The sequence below is a fragment of the Plecotus auritus genome (genome assembly GCF_963455305.1).
Source record: "Plecotus auritus genome assembly, chromosome: 6".
NCBI classification, from domain to species: domain Eukaryota; kingdom Metazoa; phylum Chordata; class Mammalia; order Chiroptera; family Vespertilionidae; genus Plecotus; species Plecotus auritus.
The window spans coordinates 8,960,474-8,984,578 of record NC_137773.1 but is presented as its reverse complement, the minus strand read 5'-3'; the positions used below and the strand labels follow the sequence as shown (position 1 = coordinate 8,984,578).

The following is a 24,105-nucleotide window of genomic DNA, read 5'->3' as shown; positions in this document are numbered from 1 at the left end:
AAAAACCGTTTCGCTTGCTGGAAACAACTGAACACTTTCTGGTCTGTTTTCAGACGTCATCGTCTCCTCGGGGCCTGCGTGGGGCCAAGTATTGTATTAGACACTTGGCTCCAGGTTACCCGGCTGCAGCCCTGTGGGACAGACACCCGCACCCCCTTCGGGCCTGTCTGGAAGATGAAACGGGAAGACGAAGGGTTGGGACAGAATCAAGATGCTGGCAGAATTAGATTCAAGGCTGTAAACTAGGGCATTAGGCGTTTTCTCTCAGCCTTGCTTTTCTCTGTCTCCTGTCATTAATGGTTTTTTTTAATATATGTATTCTTTTTTTTTTAATATATTTTATTGATTTTTTACAGAGAGGAAGGAAGAGGGATAGATAGTCAGAAACATCGATGAGAGAGAAACATCGATCAGTTGCCTCTTGCACACCTCCTACTGGGGATGTGCCCGCAACCAAGTTACATGCCCTTGACCGGAATCGAACCTGGGACCTTTCAGTCTGCAGGCTGACGCTCTATCCACTGAGCCAAACCAGTTTTGGCCTAATATATGTATTCTTTTATTGATTTCAGAAAGGAAGGGAGAGGGAGAAGATAGAAACAACAATGAGGTGAAAGAGTCATTGATCGGCTGCCTCCTGCACACCCCCTACTGGGGATCAAGCCCGAAACCCTGGCATATGTCCTGACAGGGAATTGAACCATGACCTGCGGGTTCATAGGTCAATGCTCAACCGCTAAGCCACACAGGTCAGGCTCTATCATTATTCTTCAGCAGGCCTCCTTGGGTGAGATCTTTGTGGCATCTACAGGCTGTATTCTCTTAGCGTAGAACCCTAACAGAAAAAGGCTTTCTTTTCCTGACATTTCAGCAACACTCCCTTGACCGAATTTCCTGGAGCCCAACTAGAGTCCTATGCCCACGACAAACCCAATCCCGATGCCTAAGGAACAAACCATGCTGATTGGCCAGACCTGGAGCATGTTCCCAATTAGAGCCTGGTGGGAGGGGAGGAGGGGAGAGAAGGGTGAGGCCATAACCAAACACCATGACATTAGCTGACCATTTAAAAGACAAAAAAGAAAAAGGGTCAAGTTCAATGCTAGTTTTGTCCCAGCTCAGCTGCCTTCTCCTCTCACCTGATTATAGTGATTTTGTCCTCTGGGCTCGCTCCGTCTGAGGGGAAGGGGTGGAGGGATTTGGGGGCACTGGGTTATCTCACTTGCCTGGACACAGAACGGGGTTTACAGCTGGTCCCATTACAAAGTAGAAAGAATAATTTCCAGTGACTGACTCCCAGCCCCTTCTGAATCATCACCCTCTCTGGTTCACATCCCAGACGTCCCACGACTGTACCTTCGCATTCACTGCGGCCCCTAAATGCGTTTTAACTTTTATTAGTCTCCTGACGTCCCTTTGAAGCCATCATCTTCCTTCCTGCAAAAGTGCCTGGATTCCGCGTTTTCTAATTAAAACGTGCTCATTTATTGTCTTACTAACCAGTGCTCTTTACGAGGGCTCATGATGAGAAAGTTAACCCAAAGCAAACTCGATGCCTCTCCCATCGCCCGAAAATGGCTGGAGAAGCAGCTTTACCTTCATGAACCTCAAGTGCTCAGGAGAACTTTGGGGTTTTTTTTGTGTGTGTGGTTTTTTTGTTTTGTTTTGTTTTTTTACTAAAACGAGGAATGGGAAACATTTAGCTCCATGCTCCAAGTTCCTGTTCTCAGCAACGCGTTTTATCCTCTTTGTGTTGAAAATGTTAGGTAGGACAATTTGCAGGGGCCGGTCTGCTACGTATTGGACCATAATGCAGATAGCATCAGCCTCAGTGTATATCCAATTAGACAAGTTAATATCCTAATGTTGATAATTATGCCCATTGCATTTACATTCCTGTGAATCGATTGGATATTCAGAAGTAGTAAGGCTCCATGAAGTAGGGGGAAAGGAATCACCCATACATTTAAACCCACCTAGAATTTCAGTCTGATAGTGTGTGTGGCGTTGGCGTGGGTGTGAGAACAAGGCAAGGGGGGCATAGTCAGTGGGTGTCGGGGTTTGATTTGTTTTCTGAGTTTTCGCCATTGAGGGCCTTGTCTGGAATTACCAAAGTAGTGTGAGGGTGGGGACCTCCTTGTGTCCTGCCTGCTACGTCCGTCTTCAAATGCACAACACCATTCCGTTTGGGGGAAAGGGAGAAGTGTAGAAACCTCTACAGAGCTAAGCCGAGGGGCTATGTCACAAAGGGAGGGGAAGGGATGGAGGGAGAGAAGCAGGAGAGAGGAGAGAGGGTGGGGAGAGAAGGAGACAGGGTCGGGGGAGGGAGGGAGAGGCAGGGAGAGGAAGAGAGAGGTAAAGTCTCTGGCAATAAGGATACAGAAACGGTACCTGGTATCTGTTGGGAAGTTGTCCTTGATGCTGACCACTACATCAGAAGGTAGATCTTGAGAAGGAATCAAGGTCACCGTGATTGAGGCTGAGGAATTCTTTCGGCCCCCTTGACTCATGAAGGCCCCTCTGAATGCTCGGAGTGGGGCGGGCGGCCGGCGGGCCCCTGGATAGAGCCGTCCTCACCTCTTTTCCTGCGTGGCTCTGGGACTGTGTATCCAGCTCGAAATCTCTACCTCCATTTCCTCCTGCAGAGGAATGGTCCAGAACTGAAGACAAAGAATTGCAATAGATTTTGTTTTGGGGTGTTTTTTTTTTCTTCAGTTATTTTATTACAAATATATACAGTCTCTTGATTTAAAAGTTAGCAATTAGCAAGATAAAAAGTACACAGTAGTAGTCCGTGCCCCTCCATTCCTATTTCTAGGAAAAATCTCACTTGAAGGCTTATTATTTAGGCTTCCGGAAACGCTTAAGAATGTCTGAGCATCTTTTCTAAGTTTAATATAAGTGGGATCGTATTATACAGACCATTTGTAACTTCCTGTCTTAATTTCATGAGCTATTGTGGGAATCATTTCAGGTAATTCCACGTGGACCTACCTCATTCTTTTCTAAAGTCTGTGTAATATTCCATAATGCCATCATTTATTTAGCCAATCTCTTCTTGATGGACGCTTAGATTGCTTTCAGGTTTTCGCTATTACAAAACAAAGCTGTAAGGAAAGAGGCTTGCGTAGGTACCTTTCTTTGCATACTTACATGATTGTATTTAAAAGTTAAATTCCTGGAAGGGAAATTGCTAGATCAAAGGGTATGGAGAATGTGCGTTTTGAATTTTGATAGATTGTGCCAAATTACACCCATCTCCATTCAAATGTTCCAATCTCTCTTTATTCCTCCTCCTTTAATGGCCTGAATGTCTTTAATGGGTTTTTAAAAAAGAGTCCCGAAGTCTACGGTGTTGGATGTTAAACACAGAGCTGAAAGGATTTTCTTTTTCAAGGATGAATGTGCTAAGTAATACTCGAGCATTCTGGAAACTTGCCCCCCGCTTCTGGCGTGCCAGGCGTAGGATGAGAAAGAGGCCTGGCTGTGGGGGGAGTCTGCCCGCTCACTTTCCCTGGCTCCTGCTTCCCCTTAGTTCCCAAATTCTTCCTGCAGTGTGGCCTGCCACACCTAAACGTCCCTGCCTTCTGTTTCCTCATTTATAACGTCCTTTGAATGTGCCTCTTCTCCCCTTCTCCCTTGCGGCTATCTACCTAGCAGGGATATCACAGGGAAGTCTAAGATGACCTAGAGCAATGACTCCAACAGCAGTGTTATTGTTCTAACTATTACAGGGGAGCGTGATGATCAAGGGCTTGAAAATCCCCAGGAAGACACCTCTTTTGTGCAATAAGAATGGGAGGGCTCTGTCAAGAAGAGGCCCTCAGGCCACACTTAGATAGTTGCTTTGTCTGAAACTCCGATTTTATGCTAAATAAGGATTTTTGTACCTCCCACCTCCCGCTGGTAATCCCATTGCTGGCTGTGTTCATAGGACTTCAGCTTAATTCCGCCAATATTTACGGAGGTCCTATGAGGGGCTGAGGGTGAAGGATGAAGAAAGGTATGACCTCTGGGAATTACAGTCTAGTGGGGGAGAGATGGCTGAGCAGATCATTTCTATTCATATAGGATGCCGGAAGATGAAGGTAAGCTCAGAGGACTGCATGTATGGGAACAGGTGATGGAACAGGCGGGGGAGGGGGAGAGCAGGGGGCGGGCCGGTGGGGGGGAGGGGGTAGTGAGACCCATATCTACCTGGTCAGGGAAGTCTGGCCAGTAGGAATGATGTCTGAGTCCCATTTTGATGACAAAGTGAAAGTCACCCCATCAAGGCGCATTTCGTGCAAATGAGAAAAGGCCAGAGAAGCAATAGCGTGCAAGCATTCTAAGTCAGTTAGCTGGGGACTCGGGACACAGTGCTCGAGAGGCCCAGTCAGGGCCCTATGGTTTGTTCTGGGTGGGATGTGGGGCCTGGGGAGGGGTTCATGCAAAGGTGTGTTGCGGTCACATTTGCAGGGAGAGGAGGAGAGATCTTGGCTGACATTCCAGAGAGACAAGAACTGGAAGTCCAGTGCAGTTCACGGAAGGATCCATAGTGAAGAAAGGAAGGCAGGGGCGGGGGGGGGGGGGGGGGGGTGGAGGGGGCGGAGGGAAGAGACAGGGAAAGTGGAAGGAAAGAGATGTATACTTAAGGTAGGCAGTCTACAGACTCAGTGATAGCCAAAGCCAACATTTATTGAGGGGCTACTAGGGGTCAAGGATGTGCCGACTCCCACAGTGAAGCCACACAATATCCCTATGAAATAGTTCCAGTCCTTTTCACCACTTTCCATACGAGGAAACAGATTCAACCACATGAAGTCATTTGCCCAAAGGCTTCCCAGGTTCCAGGTGACAGCCAGCCTCGAACCCCACACACTGCCAGTAGTTTACCCAATGCCCACTGCCCCGCCCAGCCTGACCCCGGCCTTCCTCCTGATTCTGGCCCCTACCCTTTCCATCCACCATCCTCTCCCTCCTCCCCCTGCCCTGGCAGAAATGCAGACCTGGCTTTGATGTTCATGTAACCACTGAACTTCTTGTCAAGCAAAGCCTTAGAGCCAGCCGGAAAGTGATCCCAGTTCAAGTCCACGTGTCGGAGATGTCTGCAGAGGCAGCCTGCCCACCCTGCACCCTCTGCTCCGGGTTTTGTTTCATCCTGCCACGTGCAAAGAAAATGCCTGCAGGTAGGCACCTGCCTTTTAGTCCAACGCGCCACCTCCTTGTCAGGCAGCGTTCAGCTCGCCACGCCTCGGCTGTCCAACTGCATCTCCGTCACGACTTGCAAGATAGCAGTGACAAGCTTGTGGGGTACTTAAGGCAAGCGTGCATGACAGTTTTTCTTGACACCTGCATTTTTTAAAAGCCTTGCCTGGGGCCCTAGGAAACCCAGCATTTAAGAAACCAGGCGCCTTTAAAGGGAGCCAGGCTTGTGGAGTCTGCTTCCTGGGACTTGTGACGGGGATGCTACTGCAGGGTCCGCCCGAGAGTGTCTTAAGAACCAGGCCAGTATTTACGTGCTGATGCTAAATGACGGTTGCCTTTTTTTAATGGCATTTTTTGACGAGTGAAATGTATGAATCCGCTCTGTGCAGCATCAGTGGGTATGTGGCTGGCCTACAAACACACTTAAATGGCACACTTCTGCAAAGCATTAATTTCTGAGTGTCCACCAGATATATGTAGGCAGGCAGACATGTCACCGGGGTTGCTATAAAGCTTAATTAATATCCCTGAAGAGCCCTTAGATCATTTCACAGAGTGCTAAATAAGAAAATATTGTACCTATGGATATTATACCCATAAAGAAACACGGGTAAATACACTGATAGGCCACCTTAGATTTGGTTATGCCTCAAAGGTCTGATGTAGACTCCACTGGGGAAATAAATTGTATTGAAGATAACCATCTTTTATGTAAGGTTTCAAAAGAAAAGAACAGAGCCCCAGACTTAAACGCTAGAAATCTCTACACACTGTTGATTTGGAAGAAGCAAATCTAATAGGCAAAAAAAAAAAAAAAAAAGAATAGCAAGCTTTCTTTCTTGGTTTTTTGTTTGTTTTTTTCTCTTCCTCCTCTGCCAGTCTCTATATCTAGGATTGCTTTGATGAGTTGAGAATTATTGTCAGTTATGCATCAACTCAAATAAACCAGGTGGGGGTATTTTCTGTGTAAGTCTTCTTATTTTTTTTTCTAAATATATTTTATTGATTATTTACAGAGAGGAAAGGAGAGGGATAGAGAGTTAGAAACATCAATGAGAGAGAAATATCGACCAGCTGCCTCCTGCACACCCCTACTGGGAATGTGCCAAGGTACATGCCCTTGACTGGAATCGAACCTGGGACCCTTCAGTCCGCAGGCTGATGCTCTATCCACTGAGCCAAACCAGTTAGGGCTCTGTGTAAGTCTTGAAGAAATTTCATAAAATACTTAACCTGTCCCTTTTAATTTTTATAACACAGACATGCCTTCTTTCTTTTCCTTCTTCTTTCTTTCCTTCCGTCCTTTCTCCCACCCTCTACCCAGTGACTAGGTCTGGAAAACCTTCTGAAATCCAAGAAATAACCATTATTGGGGGTTTTTTTGTTTCTTTCTGGGCCTTAGTGTACTCATTCAGAAATAGAGGGAACTAAATTAGGACTTCCCAAAGATATAGCCCCTGGAACACCAGTTTTAAGACTGGGGAGGTGGGTGGGTTAAAATGTAAATGGGTGGGTTAAAAAGTGGTCAAATAAATAAATACATCAATAAAAGGTGGTCATATAAGTTAGCAGAGTGATATTTAGGTTATTTAAGGTATTAAAGGCTTATGAAGATATGTAACAATCTCCTTAATTTCGTTTACTCCAGTGTTTCCCAAATATTGTGGACCAAACACTGTCTTTACCGAAAACCAGTCATAAGCAAATACACCTGGTGATCCAGAGAATACGCTTTGAGATCTTACATTTCAGATCCTTTCTGATTTCACGACAGAAGTGGGAAGCCCAGGAACAAAGTCCTTGTTAAGAAAGGACGTTTTGCTTCTCTCGGCCTAACTGTTGAAACTCATCCACACGCGGACTCATTTATCAGCTGCTGCAGTATTTGGGCCTGGCAAGTCAGTGCTCAGATATGCACTAACAATAAACCTTTTTATAAAAATGTCATGATAGATAGCTTTCCTGGAATATAAACCCGTTAGGCTCTCGCTCAAACCTCTTTCCCGAAGTGGGAGCCTGACGACTCGGGTGTGCTCAAACATTTTGTAAGATTTGAAGTGTTATTGCTCTTTCTGTGACTGCTGCTCCCTGGCTCCTTGGCGAGGGTCCCTGTTCCCTTAATTCATGAACGGTTTTCGAAAGCAAGCTCATGACATGGGTAGGATGCAAGAAGACTGAGGAAATGTTTAGGGCCACCAGAATTTGACCATGCTGAGTTCAATGTCGATCATCATTTTCTACATAGAGAAAACAGCTGAAAGTTCCTCATAAAGTTTAACATTAGAATGGCCATATAACTGAGAAATTCCTCTCCTTGGTATATCCCCAAAAGAATAAAAATAGGTGCTTAGACAAACACTTGTACACAAATGCCCAGAGCAGCACAATGCACAATAGCCAAAGGGTAGAAACAACCCAAATGTCCATCAGTGGATGAATGGATGAGCAAAGTGTGGTGTCTGTTACAATGGAATAGTATTCCGCCGTAAAAAGGAATGAAGTACTGGCAAAACCACAACAGAGATGAACTTGAAAACATGATGTTAAGTGAAAGAAGCCAAACACAACAGGTCATATGTTCTATGACTCCATCTACATGAACAACTCAGACTAGAGAAACCCATAGAGACAGAAATCAGGTTCATGGTAACCAGGAGCTGGGGTAGCGGAAGGGGAAGTGAGAGTCATTGTGTCATGGAGGCAGGGTCTTCTTTAGGGCTGATAGAAATGTTTTGGGGCAAAATAGAAGCGATATTTGTACAACATCGTGACTACACGAGATGCCACAAAATTGTACACTTGAAAATAGTTAATTTTATGTTATGTGAATCTCACCTAAATAAAATAATTTTAACTGATTAATTAAAAGAAAACAGCTAGACAGTCAGCGTGTTCCCCTCAGTACGAAAGGTCTCCTCAAGGGAGAGAGACAAGATATCAGGGCTCGAGAATTTACCTCTTACTGCAGCCTTTCCCAGGAAAGATGCTGGGGGGATGGAAGGGGAGTCTATTCCCAAAACATCCTTTGAAATGGTTAACTTTGAAGCCACTATACAAAAAAATACCAGCATATGTCATGTGATCAATAGTAATACATGGATGCAGGTATGTCATAGGTCAGTGGTCGGCAAACTCATTAATCAACAGAGCCAAATATCAACAGTACAACGATAGAAATTTCTTTTGAGAGTCAAATTTTTTAAACGTAAACTTCTTCTAACACCACTTCTTCAAAATAGACTCGCCCAGGCCGTGGTATTTTGTGGAAGAGCCACACTCAAGGGGCCAAAGAGCCGCATGTGGCTCGAGAGCCACAGTTTGCCAACCACTGTCATAAGTTAACATCTGGAAGACTGTCAACATGATCCCCATGCTACATCATGGGAACTGCAGCTCTGTGGACAGACCTGAAATCGCTGAAGCAACAAAGATAAGGAAATAAAGAAAGGTGTGTCAGGCAGGGCTCCTTTGTTACAGAGGTGGGGGGAGAAGGAGAAAGATAAATGGATTCTTTCCTGGTTGGAGGAGGGTAAACAGGGCTTTTCTGAGCTGGAAACCATTCTCATCATATTCTTTTAAAAGTGATTTGAAAGAGAAAACGCACCATGAAATCCTCGTGTTTGCAAAGGTACTGGCCCGTGAAGATAAACTGCTCTGTAGGTGGGCAAAGAAGGGACTGATAAGGAGCGAGTACATTTACCCAAAATTCTTCCAGACCTACCTGAAGATTGTCTCTGAGCTCCTGGTTATCAACCAGGAAGTGGCCCCAAATTAGTGTCAACTAACTTTTGAATATACACGTCCATGGGTCTGCTGTGTAAAGAGGGGAAGGGAGGACAGCAAAGACACAGCATCTTAGAAATTAATCAAAATTATCCCACTCTTTTCCAAAGTCATTATGTGTGCTCAGTGGAAATAATCAATGTGGTTATAGCTAATCTACCTCAAGAATGATAGCAATTCTACTTTTGGGAATATATGTGAAGAAACCTGAAACACTAATTTGAAAGAATATATGCACCCCTATGTTCATTACAGCATTATCTACAATAGCTAAGATCTGGAAACAACCCAAATGCCCATCAGCAAATAAGTGGATTTAAAAATAAAAAATAAAAAAGCTGTGGTACATTTATACAATGAAATACTACTCAGATGTAAAAAAGAAGGACATCTTACCCTTTGTGGCAGCATGAATGGACCTGGAGAATATTGTGCTAAGTGAAATAAGCCACTCAGAGAAAGACAAATACCATATGATCTCACTTATATGTGGAATCTAATGAACAAAGTGATTTAACAAAATGGGCTCATGATGCAGTGTGCAGATGATGTTTTGTTGAGTTGTACACTTGAAACCTGTATGGTTTGATAAACCAATGTCACTCCAATAAAGTCAATTTTTTAAAAAAGGACAGAGAAGTTGTGGAGAATTCCCCCTTACAAGGTCAAGAAAGTGAGGAGTCTCTCAGGAATCATTTGAAAAGCCTCAGAATAGGAAGATGAAGATTTCTCAAAGGATTTGAAATAGCTATGTGTAGGTATCATGAGAACATGGTCTTTATTTACCCAAATCCTGAAAATCTAGTGCCAGGGCATCCTTGAAGAAGACACTACAAGATAAATAAAGAGAAGTGCTGCGTCTGAGAGCTGACAGAAGACATTCAATTTATCGGTTCCTAAAGACAGTATAAAATGAACTTTTCAAGATCTACATTGGTCATGTTTTATTCATCTCCTAGAAATTGATAGAATACCAAGCATGCACTCTTTCAGGGACAGGGATACAGCGGTGAGGAGGACTCAATCCAGGCCAACAAAAACAAGGAAACGAGTGAGCCAGCTACTCCAAGGGGTTAGTGTTGAATAAATGAGAAGGCAGGGTCTTTATCCCAGCACCACCACCCCACCTGTGCCAACAGCAAGGCAGTTAACATGATGGGGATGGAAAGGGCTAAACAAGAATGCCTTTCTGAGAAAGTGAGCTTGAAGGGGAGACTTGAAAGACCTGAGGAGGAGGAGCCATGCAAAGGGCAAGTTCAGGACTTTCCAGAAGGAGGGGAACACAATGTGAGTGCCCTGAAAAGGGAGGAGACCTCAGGAGCAGAGTGAGTGGAGACTGGGAAGGGATGAGATACACCACACCAGGTGCCTTGTGGACCATGATGAGCTGGATTACTTCCAAGTATAAAGCAACTGGAAGACTTGAAGCCAGAGAGGAATATGATTTGATTTGTATCTATAGACAACAACTGGCTCCTATGAGATTGGATGTAGAGGACCGAAGTGGAAACCCATCTAGAGGCTACTGAATGCAGTAGGCCAGGTGCAAGGTGATGTAGAGGTATAAGGGTAAGAAGAAGACAGATATGTGTCAGAGGCAAAGAGGAAACTATCCGATGCTGGATCAGGTGTGAGGGAGGGACAGGGGCCATACTGAAGCCTAGTGATGTAGGTGGCATGGCACCCACCAGATGCCACCCTCCAGGACAGGAGCATGCATTTTGCCCCAGTGGCTGGGAATGTTGGCAGCCAACAGTTATCAGCCAAGTTCTTTTCAGGACTGAACTTCAGCTGAAGAGAGCCACCTCTCCCAAGGTTACACCCCGGTGGCTGGTTCAGGTGAGGGTATTAAAGCCACACTCCCTCGGCCCAAATTGGAGCAACTCTGCAGAGCCATCCCCGCTCCAGAGCTGCCCATGAGATTGTCCAGGGCCCTTTCCAACAGCATCACAGCTCAGTCTCTCCCTCTGCCCAGCCTGCTTGCTTCACTCCCTCACAGGTGGTGTTTCCAAGAGCACTTTCTAACAAACAACCTGCAAGCAGCTTTCTCTTCCGTAGAAAATGCTTCCTGGGGTGGCACCTGTACCACTGCCAGTGATGACGTCTGTGTTGTTTTGTTGTTCTTGTTGTTTCTTTAGAGACAGAGGAAGGAAGGGAGAGGGAGAGAGAGAGAGAGAAACATCAATGTGAGAGAAAACCATCAAGCATCTGCCTCCTATATGTCCCCCACCATGGATCAAGCCCACAACCTGGGCATGTGGCCTGACTGGAAATCAAACGGGCAACCTTGAGGAACACGGGATGATGCCCAACCAACTGAGCCACACCAGCCAGGTGACTTCTTTCACCAACATGGGTGAAGCCTGGTAGAGAAGGATAGTATAGAGTGAAAAATCAAGAGTTGTATTTTGGTCATGGTAAACTTGAAATGTCTAATGATATTGAAATGAAAATGGACTAATAGGTGCCATATTGAGGAGTGGCTAGAATATTCTGGTCAAATACCAAAACCCTCAAGGTAGAGGGCAAAGAAGACAGCCAGGCCTTTTCAGAGAAATGGACTGAATTCTCCTTGAGTCTGTTCTACCATAATCATGTTGAAGATTGAATGCCTCTAAATCTGCTTCCTTTGTGCAAGGAGAAGGCATGGTGTAAAACCCTTGCCTTTGGACTAAAATCCAGATTCCATGCCCTCACAAGTCTGTGTAACTTAGTTACTATCCATCATACCTACCTCTTCTTCCTACCACTCACTCCCCGCATCACTGTGCTCCAGCAATACTGTTCTTTCACATCCTCAGGAATGAGATCTCCTCCTCAGGGACTTGGCACATGCTGTTTTCGCTGCCTGCCGTGTTCTTTTCAGGACTCCTTGCATAATTGGTTGCTTCTTATCCTCAGACCACCCCATTTCTTTTAATCATCTCCTCAGAGAGGAGTGACCATACTGAGGGAGTCCCCCATTTTCTCTGTCCTAGTTCCTGCTTTCCTTCATGACACTTCCCGCAATTTATAATTATTGGATGTATTTGTGGGTTTGCCTGGACTTGAGTTTTGTTTATTTGGTATGTTTCTTCAGTCATAATTTTCCAGATGAAGATAAAGACGTAGTCACCACCGTACCCACACGCTCCGTAACTAGTGGTTGACACATAACTTCATATTTTAAATGTTGTGTTCTTTCCAAGGACATGGGGGGAAACATGCTACAGATATGTATTAAACACCTCCTGTGGGCCAGCTTCTGTGCTCACAAACTATTTTCATGATTTCTTTCAGCCCTTCCAACAGTTCTGTGATGTAGATACTGTTATTTCCCATTTTTTAGAGAAGGCATCTGAGGCTCAGGGAAATTATCTTTCCCAGCATTGCACAGTTCCCGGTGGAGTTGAGATTTGAATCCAGATGTGCCTCACTCCAAAGCCTGCCTGATTTCTTTCTTTTTTTTAAAAAAAAACAAACCACAACAAAACATATTTTTATTGCTTTCAGAGAGGAAGGGAGAGGCAGAGAGAGATAGAAACATCAATGATGAGAGAGAATCAGTGATCGGCTGCCTCCAGCACTCCCCACACTGGGGATGGAGCCCGCAACCTAGGCATGTGCCCTGACCAGGAATTGAACAGTGACCTCCTGGTTCATAGGCTGATGCTCAAACACTGAGCCACACCAGCCGGGCTCTTTTTATTATTATTATTCTAATTTATTTTATTTTATTTTATTTTATTTTTTCTATCCCCTCTATGCCCTCCACTCTCCCACCTCCTCCCCACAGTCACCACACTGTTGGCCATGTCCATCAGTTCTCTCTCTTTTTTTTTCTTATTTGCCCAATCTCTCCACCCCACCCCCCACCCTCCACAGGGCTGTCTATCCCATCCTCTGTGTGTTCCTTCAGCAGACATTTGTGAGCACCTACTAAGAACAGAGAAAAATACTAGGAAGCAGAAGATCTAGGGCCTGCCTTTGAGAAGTTTGTAATTTGCGGAGACAAGGCAAACACACAGGACAGATGTAATGGCATGAAGCAGAGTGTGATAAAGGGACAGACCCTAAGGTTCCTTCAGCTCGACAGTTCTTTGACTCTCAGAATGATACAGGCAGTAAACTCGAGGAGAGAAATCATCTGCTCGTTGATTGTATCTGATGGCGTGCATTCTTTCTTCATCTCGCTCTGGCTGCCAGTGAACACCAGTGCAAGTCTATTTGAGATGTCTGTCTCTACACTCCCATATTATGGTGTACGGTGAGGTCAAGGTCAAGTGTGAAGTCAAAGTCAGAAGTCTTTTCGGTTTTTTTCCTTTATTACATCAAGACTCTAACCAATTAACTTGAGAAAAGTCAACAAGTTAACAATACCAGGGGCTAAAAAACCTCCTCATTTTATCCCAAAGACTGAGATGGATTTGCTCACATCAGCTTTCTTTAGTGACCTTAACGACCTTGCCTGTTGCACTCAGGAGTCTATCATTTCTTGGGGGGCGAGTTGGGGGAGAATAAGTTTTACCATGAAAAATGCTATGTCACATCACAGCGTGACACTATTTAAATATCAAGAGTTGAAGCTTCTATTTAGAAAAACGGAAGGCAATAAATTGAGTGGCTAATTATTCCAGCTGTGGGCATTTTGGGTCTGACTGCACATTTTGAAGAGGGCAACACAGAGGATTTTCCTGTTGTTCACGGCATATGCAAATGTGGCGATGTCCCCTGTGATCGGAAAGGTTCAGGGATCAGAAACCTTGAAGCCTGTTTTCCCCTCAATCAAAATTAGTTTGAGGAAGCTTAGGGAATCATGATGTGAAATGGGCTTTTAATTATACTAATTGGGTTATTGGCTTTTTCAAACTTGGGAAGTGGCAATTTTTTTTAAACATTTTTAAAGTTTAATTTTAAAAGCAACAGTTCATTTCTCAACTCAAGCAGAAATTCCCAACTGGGAGAAGAGAGCAAGCACATTAGTGATATCCTCCATCCCTCCCCTTCCTAATAAAATGACTTTTGAGGGGAGGGGGAGCCTGCGATGCTCTAGTCGCTGTGCTAATTAGAACAACTCACTCATCCCTCAAGGAGCTGAAGTGAGCTGGGCACTGTGCGAGGTCAAGGAGATCTAGTAAAGAGCGGGATATACATGATTCCTGCCCTTCAGCGGATTAATAGCTACACGTACTGACCGTTCCCTGGACGTCAAGATGAATGTGAAGCATGTCATGTAAATAAACTCACCACTGCCCCCCACAAGCCCATGAAGTAGGTACTGGCATCCTCTCACTTTACAGGTGAGGCCACTGGGACCCAGAGAGGTTAAGTCACTTTCCCAGTGTCACACAGCGATAAGTATAGGAGCCAAACCCTGGTCGTCCAAGTCCAGAATCTGTAGGCTTAGTACCGCCTCTTTGGTAAAATCCTATTGGTTTCAAACAATGAAATCAATAATAAGAAGAAGAATGCAGGGATGTTTATATGTGGGGGAAATTCTTATCACATGTTTACCAGTCTGTCCCTCAAGAATATAGGAGCCTTTTGCTGTCTGGTTTTTTTTTAAATGTATGTACTTGGGGTTATTTTTAAATAATGTGTACGTTTTATAATTGCAAAAAGGAAAATAAAGGCAGAACCCTTTAAAGATTACTTAGTTTTGCTAGTCAAGAAGTGGCTGAGCAGTACAGTATCCAAGGTCACCTTTCTCATCGTCGTCTTGTGCTTTTTCCATCTCATCCTGCAGGCTTCTCTCTCTCTTCCTCTTTCTCTCCACATCCCATTTCTCTCTCTCTCTCTCTCTCTCTCTCTCTCTCTCTCTCTCTCTCTCTCCCCCTCCCCCCCCCTTCCTCCCTCCCTCCCTCCCTCTCCCAGGGTCCCACCCGTTGAGTTTCCCTTCTTTCAGCACCATTCCTTCTTGTATGGGAGAGTATAATAACAATTCCAGAAAGTGTGCTGGTTATTTAACCTCTCTCCAGCTAAATGTTTTATTATGACTCCTGAAAACCTAATTACAGTAACTTGACATGCCACAGTACCCTTTATAGGCTGCCTCTGTAGTAAACTTACTCCTTTAGAGACAATAAACCTGATGCTTCAAAGAACACGGCCAGCACCAGTAAAATGTGATGAAATCTCGCGTTCTCTACTGCACACCTGGTCTCTCTCGCTGGCCCCATGCCCCCGCTCCTGCTGCATTCCTGTCTCTATCCCTTCCCTGGACTGTTTGTTTGTTTTATCAAATGTCAGCAATGGCATTTATGATTTAAAATCTTTTAGGGCCCAGCTGGTGTGGCTCAATGGTTGAGTGTCAAACCTTGCAAGAGGTCGCTGGTTCGATTCCCAGCCGGGGCACATACCCAGGTTGTGGGGCTTACTCCCCAGTGGGGGGCATGCAGGAGGCAGCCGATCATTGTTTATCTCTTATCATTGATGTTTCTCTCTCTCTCTCTCCCTTTCCCTTCCTCTCTCTAAAAATCAATAAAAACATATTTTTAAAAATCGTTTAGGTTCCTGGCTGGGTGGTCAGTTGTTTGGAGTGTCATACCATGCACCAAACGATTGCTGGTTCGATTTCCAGTCACATGTGGGAGACAACCTATTGATGCTTTTCTCATTCCCTTTCTCTCTCCCTTCCTCTTTCTCTAGAAAAATCAATGAACATATATCCTTGGGTGAGGATTTTTTCCAAAACCTCTTTTAGGGATTAATGGACTGTGTATTAATATTTTCATCCGCTGCTCCGCATACCTGGGAATTTATTTACTGGGAGGTCGGTTTTCTCGGTAGAGCAACAGTGAACACCCCGTTTTCCTGATACCAGAGCCGCTTTTTTGCACGACGTTGAAACCATTCAGGACTTTTGTTCGGTTTCAAGGAGAATGTTGGCGGAAACTGACTTCCTGGGCCAAAGAGAGCTCACCTGCACTGTCAGTCATTGGCGTCCCCGCTCAGCTGAGTGCTGAGCTGGGGTGAGGTAGTGGGGTGCAGGTTGAGAGAGAGAAAGGGAAAGAGGACAAAACAGAAATTGACCGTTGGGGCTGAGGCAAGGCCATTATTTATGTAGCAGGTCTCCGTTTGGAAGGGTTGCTAGGACTTCCCCGGGGGAGTAAAGCCAAGCCTGGAGCCGGTAGGCAGGCAGCCTCCTAGGACCCCGCTGTTTGCAGCTGGGAAATGGCACTGGGCGGTACGGGATTGGCTGCATGTGCTTCTTTCTTTGGTAGGCTGCGTGCGTAACACGTGTGTCTCCTTATGATTGACACTGAAAAGAGGGAGGGAAGTCTTTTATTGGGGCCTTAAGCCATCTTACCAGCCACCTCTTCTCAGAGCTTCCCCTCGAGGGTAGCCAAGCTCCTTCTGTATCCCAAGGATAAAATAAAACCCCACGGCATTTTGAATTGACGCCCCACCCACCCCACCCACCCCACCCCCTTGCATGGATGCTGTGCAGGAGTTTCTTGTTTGTTGGACCTCTTTGGAGAACCTTCCATGGTTGTTTCATCAGAGAACATGCATGCCTTCACTTTCTAGCCAAGCTGCAGCCAAAGCCTGGTTTGCCCAGAGTCTGCCTCGACTACGCATTTCTGCTGCCTCGGAAAATGCCCCAGAGAACGGCTGCCAGCTCTCTTGGTTCTTATTCACTGCTTTTGTTCTCACCTGAGAAAAGGGGAGACATTTCTCCAAAAGATTGGCAGCTTCAGGGGCCGTGATGATGGCTGTATTCTTCAGAAATCCCTGGGATCCAGGGCACCGAGCTGGGGACCTGGAGGGCCGTCCTTCCTTAGTCTGACTACTCAATCCCACGGCCATTGTGCGTGCCTGCCCTGTGCCCGGAGGGACGCTGTGTGCCAGGACTGAAGCCCGAGAGCCCTCGTGGCTGGGGAAGGGTTGTGCTAGCTCTTCTGGTGTTTTTCCTGAGCCATCAAGGGCTGGTTCTCTCTATCCCTCTGAGTGTTAGCAAACTCCAAGGACAGCACTTTGGGGGCCCCTCATTTGCCTTTCCTTCCCGAGACATAAGTGGCCAATTCTGAGAGCAATTGAGTCGTGCTTGAAAAATGTCAAGTGCTGCATTTGGAAGCTACACATTTTTGCTGACGCCTGGAGTCCCGCCTTGAGCTCTCTCCATGACCAGCCGCTGGGGAGCAGTTCAGTTGGGGCATCAATGATGCTTCATTTCCGAGCCGGCTCGGGGAACAATCCCAAGTCCTCTCAGCCTTCTTGGTCCTCCCAGTGGCCATCTGGCCAGACCGTTACCTGTGGGTCTGGCTTCATTTTATTTATTGTTTTTCCTGCAACGTGTGAGGGCAGTCCTTGGGTGAATCAGAACTTGCCATTTTTTCAACCTAGAATTATGAAAATTTTCCAACATCCAGAAAAGTTGGAAGAATAGCACGACAGAAGAATCACCACCTCGTTTCAACAATTGCTATCATTTTGCCCCATTTGCCTCATCTATCTATACATAGAGAGAGAGAAAGACCTTTTTGCTGAATCATTTGGAAGGAAGTTGGCGACTTCATGACACTTCACCCCTAAAAACACCAGCGCTCAAAACTTGCATTTAAAAAAATATATCCACTCACCATCTAGTGTGTTGTCTGTAAGTTAGATACATTTAAAAGCTGCAAAAATGGTTAGGGTAGAGTTTCTTATACTGGAACGTACATTCGAATCACCTAGGGAGCTTCGTAGGGGATGCACTCCCTTGACCCCCAGTGTGGGTCTGGTCGGAGCCAGGGATTTGTACTTTCCTAACAGAGCATTCAAGTTACCCTAAAGTAGGTATTTAGGGGACACAATCTGAAGATCGTTTCTTTAGAACCTTTGTTTGTTTGTTTGCTGAATTTAAACTTTTAAAAATTTGTAACACCAGGGTGTAACTATGTTGTGGCAGAAACAGAGCCTACATATCTTGGTATTTTGGTTTAATCGTTTGAAGCACCGGCAACTAGAAAGAAGAGATGTGATAACTGAGGGGGTTTCGTTTAGCTGTGACCACCACAGATGCTGTGATACCCGTGAGCAGCCTGAGAGATTTCTCTTTTAAGGGGCAACACCTGATGGGAAGTAAACGGGTTGTTTTTCTGTGGAGGGGTCTCCCCTTTATGTGTACACATGGACACTCGCTTTGCAAACTTGTAAATCTGGTTGGGAAGCAAGAATCAATAAGGCAGAAGGAATCCTAATCTTAAAATTAAAAAAAAAATGTTTATTTAATCTTTATTGTTGGGAGTATTACATATGTACCTTTTTTTCCCCTCGATTGACCTCTTTTAGCCTGCCCCGACCCCAACTCCAGGCCTCCACCACCCTATTGTCTGTGTCCATGGGTTATGCATATATACACACAAGTTCTTTGGTTGATCTCTTCCCACTCACCTCCCCACCCCCCGCCTTCCCTCTGAAATTCATCCGTCTGTTCTATGTTTCTGTGTCGCTGGATCTGTTTTGTTCACCCGTTTATTTTCCACATATGATTGAGATCATGGGATACTTGCCTCTCTCTGACTGGCTTATTTTAAAATGTTTACAGTCGTGTCCTTTTAATATTTATTACTTTGACCTTGGAAAGGCTGTAGGTCATGTATTTAACAAAGATTTGTTGAGTGCCCACTATGTCCCAGGCTCTATTCTAGATGTTAAGACATAGCATTGAACAAATCAGACAAAATACATTATTATTTTAAACTACATATTCAGTTCTAAATGATAGATGCAGGTGATAAATAATACACAAATGTATATATGATGAAGAAAAACAAAACAGATATAACAGGATGGAAAATGACAGAGGAAGGAGTGAGGGAGCCAGAGGAGATCTCTCTGGAGCAGTGATGAAACGAGGTGGAGAAATAAGCCATGCAGATATTTCCAGGTGGAGGGAACAGCAAGTGCAAAGGCCCTGGGGCAGGAATGTGATGGATGTGCTACTGAAGAATAGGAAAAGGACAATGTAACTGATGGGAGGATAAAGTGGTAGAAGATGTGGTTGGAGGGGTTGCCAGAGGACAGGTCATGCAAGGCCATGTAGCCATGGGAAGGATTTCTGCATTTATTATAAGAGTTATTGGAAGCCTTTTTTATTTATTGTTTGTTTGTTTATTTGTTTGTTTGAGGGAGGGGTAGGAGTGGTGATTTATGATGTAATCTTTTTAGAAGGAGGTATGGAAAATAGATTGGATTGCAAGGGGGCAATTTTAGGATCTCATGAAGCAATCCCCTAGCACAGGAATAATGGCTATTTCCTTCTGCTCCTATAAATGACTGCATTAAAAATAACAGTGACACCAATTTAAATTTCCTAATCTTCATCTTGTGATTTCTCTCACGTTGCTGAAACATTCCTGTTTCTAATTTACTGATTCTGTCAACAAATATGGCTGATGTTGAGCACTGGGGTTTAGGCTCTGGACATCCTAAGAGTAATAGCTGGAGTATCAAGTGTCAAGGATTTCACAGTTTGACTTGGGACAGATACATTAATTATTAAGGTTATGCCCTTAGACGGTTTGGCTCAGTGCATAAAGCATCGGCCTACAGACCGAAGGGTTCCAGGTTTGATTCCGATCAAGGGCATGTACCTCGGTTGCAGGCTCCTCCCCGGCTTCCTTGTCCAGGACTCAAATCCAGATGTATCTTGCTCCAAAATTCTGCCTTTGCACACTGTGCCTACTGCCTCCTCTGCTAAAGGACCCTTTGTAACCTGGAGCTATTGGGCAAGGAATACAGGGCCTTTTTTTTATGTATGAAAGGACCATGACCCCAGGAGCCTTAAAACTGCCCCCTCACAACCCAAACCTCTCGGCTTCATTCGGGTCATCAAACATACTTACGGTACAAACGTTTAAATATCCGTTAGTTGTTTATTTTAATGTAAGCTATGTTAAATAATCCACTAATGAGATGCTCATTTTCTGACATGATTGTTAGTCATATCAGGCCTGTTTGATCTTCATCAAGGATTTAAATACTTTCAAGGTTTTGTCTGGAAGCAGCCAAGATACAAATGTGTGTAATGACAGGGATGTTGCCTCAGAATCCTGCTGGGCAAGCTTGCTAGCCCCAGTGTGCAGGGGCAGTGTGGTGTAGTAGCTCAATTAGAGCTCTTAGAGTCAGGCAGATTGGAGCTGGAGCCTTACAGACCTGGTTTGCTAACTCTGAGCTTCCATTTTCTCATCTGTACAACTGCAGTAATCACAGTACCTACCTTCTAGGGTTGATGTGAGCTTTAGTGCAAGTAAAACAATTAGCATTGTCACAGACAAATAGTATGTGGCCCATAAATACAGTTGCACCTACTGAAGACTTGAGGAGAAGGGACTACCCGTAAAAGACTTTGGGATCTTAGAATTAAAGCTGAGTAAAAATCACAACACAGTGAGGGAGCTCCATTCATCCATTCATTCATCCATTTGCTCGTTCATTCACATCTCCCCTGCAGGCTGAACAAACTTAGAGTTGGGCACATAAAGATGAACACGTTACAGAAGGAGACACAGCCCTGGCATTCAGCTACTCAAAGTCTAGAGTCTCTAGACTCTACCTAACCTATGCTTTAAAGTCCAGTGGTGTATATTTCTTGGAAGATAAGCCATCATTTTAAAAGGTGTGGCAAGCACATTTGAAGCCCTGAATGGCACACACTCAGAGAGTTGATGGGCCTTGAAGTGTCCTTGGAGAAACAGTCTCCTGACCCTGAGGAAGGGTTATATTAGGTGTCCACAGGAGACCCCATTTCCCTGTTGTCACACCATAGCTCTAGCCACCAAGGGCAAAGATGTTTCCAAAGAAGGAACCACGACACCGTGACCTAGAGAGATGGTCTCAGAACAGGAAGCAGGATGGAGGGGAAACGAGCTTAGGAAAAAGACTCAAGAGAGACAGGTTAGGGCAGTGGTTGGCAAACTGCAGCTCGCGAGCCACATGCGGCTCTTTGGCCCCTTGAGTGTGGCTCTTCCACAAAATACCACGTGCGGGCGCGCACGTACAGTGCGATTGAAACTTCGGGGCCCATGCGCAGAAGTCGGTTTTCGGCTCTCAAAAGAAATTGAGAAATTTAGATACTGTTGATATTTGGCTCTGTTGACTAATGAGTTTGCCGACCACTGGGTTAGGGTAACACTTAAGAGCACAGACTTGAGCATAAGACAGAGCTCCGGGTTTAAATCCATGGATAGTTGCTTAACTTCTCCAAGCCTGATTTCTCCTATCGTAAATGGGGATATTATAATATTTATTCGTAAGTAGTTGTGTCAATATATTTCACATGGTCTGTCTTTGTGAATGACCCATGTGCACTTGAAAAGAATGTATATTCTGCAGCTTTGGGGTGAAATGTTCTATAAGTGTCAGTTAAATCCATATAATCCAGTGTGTCCTTTAGAGCCACTGTTTCCTTGTTAATTTTCTGTCTGGAAGATCTATCCAGTGAAGTCAGCGGGATGTTAAAGTCCCCGACTACAACTGTGTTGTTGATGATCTCTCCCTTAAAGTCCTCTAGAAGTTTTTTGTTATATATTTAGGTGCTCCTGTATTAGATGCATATATGTTTACCAGGGTTATAGCCTCTTGTTAGATCAGTCCCTTTAGTATTATGTAGTGACCTTTGTTATCTCTTGTGATGGCCTTGATTTTGAAGTCTATTTTGTCAGATATGAGTATTGCTATCCCAGCTTTTTTTTCTTTTCTATTTGCATGGATAAATTTTTTCCATCCCTTCACTTTCATTCTGTGTGTGTCTTTTGTTCTGAGGTGGGTCTCTTGTAGACAGCATATAGTTGGGTCATGTTTTGGTATCCATTCAGCTACCCTATGTCTTTTGATTAGAGCATTTAATCCATTTACATTTAAGGTTATTATTGATAGGTACTTATTTATTGCCATTTTAATTCTGTATGCCTAGGTTTTTCTCTCTATTTTGTCTTCTCATTACAGCAGCCCCTTTAGCATTTCTTGTAAAGCTGGCTTGGTGGTGATAAAATTCGTTAGCCTTTTTTTGTCTGGGAAGCTCTTTATTTCACAGTCTATTTTGAATGATAGCCTTGCTGGATATAGTAATCTTGGTTTCAGGTCCTTGCTTTTCATTACCTTGAGTATTTCATGCTAATCCCTTCTGGCCTGTACAGTTTCTGATGAGAAATCCCATTATAGCCTTATGGGAGCTCCTTTATAGGTAACAGTTTGCTTTTCTCTTGTTGCCTTTAAGATTCTCTCTTTGTCTTTAATTTTTGGCATTTTAATTATGATTGCCTGTACATGGGCCTGTTGAGGTTCTTCTTGCTTGGGATTCTCTGTGCCTCCTGAACTTGTGTGATTTTTTCCTTCACCAAGTTATGGAAGTTTTCTGCCATTATTTCTTTAAACACATTCCATTCTTTATTCCTTTCTTCCTTTCTGCCTCTTCTGGCACACCAACTATGTGAATATTGTTGTGTTTCATGTTGTCCCACAGCTCCCTTAGGCTGTCCTCCTGTTTTTCAATTGTTTTTTCTTTGTGGTTCTCTGAATATTTTTCTACCCTGTCTTCTAATTCACTGATTTTATCCTCAGCTTCCCCTAATCTGATGTGTATCCTTTCCTATGTGTTCTTTATTTGTGCTATGTCATTCTTTATTTCCATTTTCATAGTTACTGTATCTTTTCTCATGCTGTTGAGCATCTTTACCATCGTTATTCTGAACTCTATATCAGATAAATTTATCTCCATTTCATTTATCTCTTCTTCTGGAGAATTCTCTTGTTCTTTCATTTGGGGATTGTTTTTTTGTCTCCTCATTTTGGCTGCCTGTTTGACTTTGTGACTGTGTATTAGGTAGATCTGCTATGCCTCTCAATCTCTAGTGCAATACAGTGTCAAATGCTGTTTCTGACTAATTAAATCAGGCAAAGACTCAAAGCCTCCAAAGACTGCCTCTGCCTGCAGACTGATTAGAGTCTGTCTTGAGTAGGCAATTGCTTCTGCCTGAAGGCTAATTGTTATTCTCAGCTCCTTAATGGGCCTCAGCACTCCACACCATGGAGCAAGGTATTTTCCAATAGGATGGGTCAACTGTCTTCCCCCCAGGCAAAACTGCCTGGATAGCAAAAGTCTGTGTGAGCAAGATGAACTCCACAGTGTGAGGGAATGACAGCACAGGAAACCAGGATGTCTGTATTCTGAGCTCTAACCTCAGAGGTCCCAACCGTGGCTTTTGCTCACACAGCTCCAATCCACTCTGCCCTCCCTCTGCTGGAGCACAAGTGGCTGCATATGGAATTTTGTGTGTTGGCCCTTTAAGAGTATGCCTGAGTTTCTAGCCAGATGTTATATGGGCAACTTTCTCAGTTCTGGTGCTCCCTGCCAGGGCCCAGCTTGGGATTAGACCCCAAAGTTCTCATTGGCAACCCCCCACAGCTGAAATATCTCTCCAGAACTTCCACTGCTGTCTATGGGTGCCCATCCAGCTCTTTCGCACCTTCGCCCTTCCTACCAGTATATGGTCTCCACTTTCCATCCTCTGTTATCAGGGTTCTCTCCAGCTAGTCTTCCATTGATTATTCAGGATTTTTTTAAATATTTTAGTTATAATTCCAGTTTGGTCCTGGGAGCGTGTCTGTGTAGCATCCACTTACTCCGCCACCATTTGTAATCTCTCTCAGTAACTCGGTTTTCTTATTTGCTTTGACTATGTTGCAGGATCGTTGTGGAAGATTAAATCTAGATGCATATGGGAGAATCTGTAATGATGTGAGTTTGCAGAATTCATGTGTGTCGCAATCAAGGGTAGCATTTCTCCCCTTCATCCGTGATGGGCAGGCAGGGTCGCTAGCCAGGACTGTCCTAGCATCTATAAAGCAGAGTGCAAGAGAGCAGTGGCTGCCCCTCCCAGGTCACCATGTGGATCCTGACTCTCTCCCTTCTCCTGGCAGGCACTTTCTCTTTAAGACCTCCTCTGGAAGCACACCCCTATTCAGCAGCTCTTCTCCGGGGTACCCTTTGACCTCAGGAACCGTTTACACACCGCCACCCCGCCTGCTGCCCCGGAACACCTTCTCCAGGAAGGCCTTCAAGCTGAAGAAGCCCTCCAAGTACTGCAGCTGGAAATGTGCTGCCCTGTCCGCCATCGCCGCCGCCCTCCTCCTGGCCATTCTGTTGGCCTATTTCATCGGTGAGTGGAG

The 24,105-nt window shown here is 44.7% G+C and overlaps 1 protein-coding gene across 6 annotated transcripts in view; it reads left to right on the top strand.

Moving 5' to 3' along the window:
- Positions 1-24,105, top strand: part of TENM2 (teneurin transmembrane protein 2) — a 1,211,371-nt gene that overhangs the window by 934,239 nt on the left and 253,027 nt on the right. For all 6 annotated transcript variants that reach the window (XM_080675628.1, XM_080675627.1, XM_080675626.1 and 3 more), the window contains one exon: positions 23,857-24,095. In XM_080675628.1, coding sequence (XP_080531754.1) covers positions 23,857-24,095 — 239 coding nt within the window. The remainder of the gene's footprint in view (positions 1-23,856; positions 24,096-24,105) is intronic.